The 6,689-nt window shown below is 59.6% G+C and overlaps 1 protein-coding gene across 1 annotated transcript in view; it reads right to left on the minus strand.

Annotated features, from left to right (window-relative positions):
- FASTK (Fas activated serine/threonine kinase) overlaps positions 1 to 6,689 on the minus strand; it is an 11,517-nt gene that overhangs the window by 3,956 nt on the left and 872 nt on the right. Inside the window, 2 exon segments of the mRNA XM_006037072.3 lie at positions 1 to 118; positions 787 to 1,257. The exon segment at positions 1 to 118 is cut by the window's left edge and continues 19 nt beyond it. Coding sequence (XP_006037134.1) covers positions 1 to 118; positions 787 to 1,257 — 589 coding nt within the window.

Genomic DNA, 6,689 nt, shown 5'->3' on the forward strand with positions numbered 1-6,689 from the left:
AGGAAGGCAGCAATGGTGTCAAGCAAGCGCGGTTCACGCAGCCGGTGGCGGGCCACGTACTTGGCGATCAGGGCCATGGTGTAGGGGGTGAGGTTCTCCGCCTTCCGGGGCAGCCACTCTGTGGGGAAGCACAGCATGCCTATGTCAGCCAGCCGGCACAAGGGGCAGGGGCGGCACCCCCAGGCATGCCGCTGCCCAAGGGAATACCAGGGCTCTCACACAGCCTGCAGGGCTCCCAGATGCCTGACCACATGCCTGACAAGTGCCCTAGACCATTTGGGCTGCAGCAGGGATTTCCCCACATGCCCTCTCCCAGAACTGATCTGCGCCCGGCTCCTGGAATGAGGTGGGCTCTAGGATGTCTGCCGGTGGGCTGCATGCCCCTGTGCTGGCCAGGGAGGCTGCCACACCCGCCACGGAGAGGTATAACCTGTCTCTGCTCCTCCATCTCCCTCAGCCAGCCCAACAGGGTGCTGGGACTCACCTGTGCCCTGCTTGGGGACCCTTGGCCTGGACCAGGGCAGCTCCGAGGGCACAACCTTCAAACCCCAGCACGGACCTGTGGTCCCCTCCAGCATGGCTCACACTCCCGAGAACTTCCCCACGAGCTGCCAGGACACCCCTCCTATCAGAGCAGCAGCTGGACAGCTCACACCCCCAGCAGCCACCATGGCTGCTACTCCCACTCTGACTCCAGGCACCTTCCAGCCTCAGCCCCACTGGGCCAGCCTCATGCAGAGCTCAGCGGATCTGAAGGCCTGGGCGAGAGCAGGCAGCAGCCCTCACCTGCCATGCTGCGTATGAAGCGCTCCTGGCGGTTCTCGTAGAAGAGCTGCGAGCTGAAGATGGCCTCCAGGGCCTTGTTGTTGGCCTCCTGGGCGCAGAGGGCCAGCATCTCGTCCAGCAGGGCCAGCTCGTGCTCCCGCACAGCGCTCACCTGCCCCAGCGTGTGCCGCACCAACCGCAGGATCTTGCGGTTGTTGAGCAGCTGCTGGTCGGAGGCTGCATGGCCCTGCAGCGCCTGGGCCCTCAGCCGGTAGTAGGACAGCAGCAGGAAGAGGGTCTGCGGGTGCCGCTCCTTCTCCAGGTGCCGCTCCAGGCTGCTAAGGCAGGACTCCACCAGTGGGTGCGGGCTGGACGGGTGCAGCCGCATCACACTGCTGAACACCATGGAGAGGTCCTTCTGGTTGAAGCGGCCCAGGCGGCTCCGGGACTCGTCCTCCAGCACCCGCACCAGGGGTGACTCCCCGGGGAGGCCTGGGGAGAGAGCAGAGGTCCGAGTTCAGGGACACGGAGGGACGCCCGAAGCCATGCAACAAGACATTCGTTTGTGGGCTGCCCAGAAGGTTTGGTTCAGATGCACATGAAGTCGTTTGCTTTGTTTTCAGGCAACTTCACCACCGCCAAGCTTTTTTTTTTTTGTGAAAATGAAGTGTCAAAACCTTTTGTTCCAGAGACATCAAAATGAAATCATAGAGTCACACAGAAGTGGGGCTGGAAGGGACCTGCAGAGGTCACATCTGGTCCAACCCCCAGCTTGAGGCTGAACCAGCCCTGTCCAAACCAACCCATTGTCCAACCTCTTAGCACAAGTGCAGTCACCCTGACATAGCCCCAGGCATCGCCCTTGCCCCCGGGGAAAGCAGGGGGGCTGCGGCCAACAACGTCCTGCTGCTGCCAGGAGAGTCATGGACACTCCAGAGACCCCAGGCCAAAGCTGTGGCCCCACTGTAGAGGAAGAACTCCCCCAACCCTCCACCTCCAGTCTGGGACCAGTCTGAGCAGGGGGGAAATCCCTTCCTGCCCCCAGTGCAGCATCAGGCTGAGCCCGAGTGCCAGGGCAAGACCCTGTAGCCAGGACCCTGCGGGGTTGGTGCCAGCAGGAGCATTGATTGTCACAGCCCAGTCCCCAATCTCCAGCCTGGGCTGCAGCAACACCAAGCGCCTCAGGTGAGTCTTAAAAAGAAAACCTCCCTAATATGTAGCAGCAAGAGGGGAATTAATTCCTTCCCCACCCCATACAGCAGCCAGCACAGCCCAGAAGTCTGGGAAATATCCATCACAGAGCACAGGCGTCGCCAGGCCTAGATCATCCCCACCCAGCGGCTGTCCACCCTCTCCCTGAACCTCTCTGGTGATGAAGAGCCCGCTCCCCCGGCATCTATTCCACTGCCTCCCTGCTCTGACAGCAAAAAGGGTTTTCCTGCTATCCAGGATCTGAACTTTTCCAAAACACACCCCTCCCTTCCCTTCGTGACCATTCATCCGCTCAACGGCGGGCCAAGGCTGGTTACTCCTGGAAGTGCCAGCCAGCCGGCCTCTCCACTGCAGACGCTGCTCAATGAGAGGCAACAGTTTTATTCTGGTTTTGGGAATCCCAGTGTGTCAGCGTGGCCGGGCCGGCAGGGCTCTACGGAGGTCACGTCCAGCGTAGCCCCCACTCCAGGCACAATCAGCCCCTTCTGAACCAGCAGACAAGGGTTTGTTTAATCCAGGGCTGTCCCACAGCTGCCTCTTCCACTGCTATGCCTTGCGGGGGTCACACGCCACTGGCACAGCACACACGGTGGGGAAGGATGCCGGGGAGTCACCCCTGCAGCCTATGGCCCATGCAGCACATGGCCCCCAGCCACACCACAGCCGAACAGGCCAGGCCTACTCTGCTCCTAAACAAGCAGCCCTGTCACGCAGCTGCCAGGCACAAGGGCCCCCACCCCCCTGACCTGCCCCCAGGCTGGGACACGAGGACTAGTCACAGAGGACTGCTGGGGATGAAGGAGTATAAGTGAGTATGTGCAGAGCACATGGAAAGATGCAGGGGCCTGGTTTGTCACAACAGGACAAACTGAAACGGAGGGATCTGGCAAGCAAAAGCAACTAGACCACAGAGCCCAGGGCTGGACAGAGGAGGCCTCGTTTTTTGCACCTAAGTATCTCCACCTTGTATCCCAGGGCTGGGGGGGAGCTAGCATGGGAGGGCTTTGGACCTCAATGGACACGTAACCACCTGAAAGTGGCGCTAGGAACAAGCAGAGGCTCCTGGAGATGGGAAGGGAGCACATGCAGGAGGGCAGGGACACAGCGAGCAGTGCCAGAGGCCAGCAACGGGCGCCAGGCCTTGCAAAAGACATCCAAACCAAAAGCAAGAGGTGCCTCAGCCTACGTAAGGAGAAAACAAGAGGAGAAGAGGTGGAGCCACAAGGCTGGGACAGGGATAAAAACAACCCGGATGCAGCCCCAAGTCTCACCTCGGGCTGCATCCCAGTTTCAGGAGGAACAGTGGCAGGACAGCTAATAGGAACAAGGGTGTGGAAACGGCAGTTGGCACTGCCGAGCAGGAAGCAAAGCTCCCGGATCTTCGTGCCGGCAAGGCCGGGGACCTGTCAGCCCTGGGAATAGCACCTCTAGCAGCCAGAACTGTAACGGACCCACCAGATCTGTGATGGCGCCATGAGACCGAGGAACAGCAAAGCACAGCACCCGAGTGCAAGAAGGGGGCAGGGGCCTGAGCAGCTGTACATTTGTTAGTCCAGTGCCACCAGCAGGCAAAGGATTTAAGGGTTTAGAGCAAATTTTGGAAGAAAGACAAGACGACACAGAAGAAAACACAAAACGAGAGAGCAGCTGCAGGGGTTCAATGAGGCTGGGATATGCCCAACTAGTCTGGTGTCCTTCCTCAAACAAATAAATGATTCTCTGGACAAGAGGAACACCCGGGTTCAACACATCTGATACTAATTTAGTTACTCTGGAGAAGATGGGGACCAGCACAAGAGCTGTACGGTGAAGACAGGCTAGTAAAAGGGGAAAGGCAATGGGCTGCTTTGGAAAGGAGGGCATCAGGGAGGAGGGGGGATTCGCGAGATCAATCCTGGAGCCACCATCGTTAAGTGTGCCCGTAAATGATCTGGGCAGAAGCAGCAGTGTGCTAACAAACCCTGTTGATGGCACAATGCTGAGAAGCACTGGGATATCACCAGGAAGAGCTCCGTGACTTCAGCCATGCGTCATACAAACAGGATGAAACTCAGCAGCGCCAAACCCAACCTACAGACTGGCAACAAGAGCTTCCGCTACGCGCTGGAGCTGTTAGCTTGAAGCGCGAGCGGAAGAGGACCTGGAGTCGAACCCGAGACATGAGTGGGATCACAGAATTGCAGAGCCCCGGAGCTGGAAGGGAGCTCCAGAGGTCACATCTAGTCCAACCCCTGCCTAGGGCAGGATCAGCCCCGTCCAAACCAGCCCAAACCATCCAAACTCTACACAAGACAATGTCAGCCCTGGCAATGCCTCACCTCACACCTGGACCTGCCACAGGGAGAGCAGAGGAGCCACAGCCACCAATGTCCTGCTGCTGCACGGGGGGTTAATATACACTCCAGAGGTCCCAGATAGAGGTCAATGTCCCACACCACAGAGGAAGGCAACCCCGCCCCCACCTGGACCAGCCTGACCAGAGGGCCACGTTCCTTCCAGTGCAGTACAGGGCTGAGCCTGAGCACAGGGGCAAGACCCTCCAGCCAGGACCCTGCAGGGTTGGTCCCAGCAGCATTGACACAGCCCAGTCCCCGTCCCCAGCCTGGGCTGCAGCATCACCCAGTGCTTTTGGGGGAGGCGTACAAACTTCCTGATGCAGGGAGCAGAAAAGAGGGGTGGGGGCAACCAGCACAGGCCACCAGAAGCCTGGGAAATCCCCACAGCAGAACAGGGGCATTGCTGTACCCAGATCATCAGCGCCCAACCTCTCCTTGACACTGCCAGCGATGGAGAGTCCACCCCTTCCCCGGTGTCTCTCCTACTGCCTCCCTGCTCTGAGAAGTGGTTCCTGAGATCCAACCTAAACTCAAGCTTCATCCAATTCCATAACAAGAGTTTGAAGGAGAACTTGTCCCACAACAACACCTCAGAAGTCACACCCCCAAAACGATGGACCAAGTCTTGCAATGCCACATGCTTGCAATGAAACAAGCCTTCCCTGGACATGGATGTGGAGAGGCATTTTGCATGTAGAGACAGCAGCATCAAAGCCAGTCACAAGGCTCCAGCGAGACCTCACCTGGAACAGCCCAGGCAGGTCTGGTCACTGTGTTCAGAAGGGACAGCCCCAAAGAGGGATGGGGACAGGGACAGGTACAGAGTGGTCTGGGGTGCGACAGGCAGAAGCTCTCCTGGGAGAGGCTGGAGGCATGATGACACGTCTCCTTCCTGACCCCACATTTGCTGGAAACAAGATAAGCCCCAGCCACTTGCCCCTACGGGGCCAGACCCCCAGTGGGCAGGAAGGCTGCACTTGGGGCCTCGGAGTGGGCACCCAGGGCCATGCCGGAGCTCTCTAAGGGCAGCCTGGCAGCGGTGCTCAGGTCCCCTGGGATGCTCCCGAGCAGTCTGCTGGCCCATCTCCAAGTCCCTCAGCAGAAGTGAGGGATGGGGCTTGCTCTGCTGGGGGCAGAGCTGGGGGAGGGGGAGCGGGAGCTGCACAGACATGGCCTAAAGGAGCCAGGCTCCCCTAGCCTGGCAGACCGCAGGCAGCACAACCCCAGGTCTCCGAACCCTGGGAAAGCAGCTGCCCAAGCACCATCTGAGGACAGAAACCACGCAGGTGAGAGGGAGCCACAGCACCCTGCAAGGGGCAACAGCTGCTGCCACCAGGGGCAGGTTGCAAAACCACATCCCACTCCGCAGTGCAGACGTTACACACTGCGTCACCGGTTGTGCAGCACCCACAGGCACAAGCCACCAGGCCACACTTATTAGTGCAGCAACGGGACTATGTGAAATAGCGTGAGAGAGAACAGCTTGCAACACAATGCCCCGAGCTAGAAGTCAGCACCATCGAGCTGCCATCCGGACTGGTGAGGATTTGGGGATGTTCTGAACAGCGGGGAAGGAGCAGGAGACCCCAGGGATGGAAAGGACCTGATCAGACTGAAGGACAAGGCTGGCATGAAGACAGCAGGGACTGAACCGGCCAGGAATAAAGCATGGCTGGAAGCCAGCAGCAGGTTCCCCCTCAGAGCCAGGAGGCACTGGGAAAGCTCCTCAGCTGGGACTGCGAGGAGAACCCAGCCCTGTACTCCGTGGAGTCCTGGCTACCCTGACTTGGGTGGGCACAGGGCCGGCTCTCAGGCAGGGGCCTGGCTCCCACGATCCCTGGCACTTGCCTTCCGGGGCAGGGAATTAGACGCCCACGTCAGTAAGCTGCTGCCAAGAGCCCTTGTTAATAACACGGTTTTTGAACTAAATTAAGCTTTTAATGAAGCTAATGATGCAGGAACAGAGGCGCAGCCAATAAGCACCAGTAACCACAGCATAATTAGGGCCAGCGCGGGGTGGGGGCAGGAGGGAGATGAACCGGCTGCTCAGCAGGGCTCAGCTGGAGGAAAGGGCCGTCTGGTCCCCAGAGCGGCAGGGAAGTTAACAGAAATCAATTGGGAGCTGAAGCCGCACACGCGCCACTGAGAAAGGGGAGGCAGGGAGCAGCCAGCACCAGCCCCAGAGGGCAACACTCACCGCCAGGCAAGCACGGGCATGGGCTCGGCAGGGCGCAGAGCAAGGGGCTGCGTGGCACTCAGGGGCGAGTGACCGGCGCTCCCCAGGTCAGCCAGACACAGGAGGCTGCCGAGGCCCCGCAGGTCTGCTGGACCCCCAAGGCCGAGGGAAGGGGCACAAGGACGGCGCAGGAAGGAGAG

This window comes from Alligator sinensis, unplaced genomic scaffold, assembly GCF_000455745.1.
Source record: "Alligator sinensis unplaced genomic scaffold, ASM45574v1 scaffold1660_1, whole genome shotgun sequence".
Lineage (NCBI taxonomy): Eukaryota > Metazoa > Chordata > Crocodylia > Alligatoridae > Alligator > Alligator sinensis.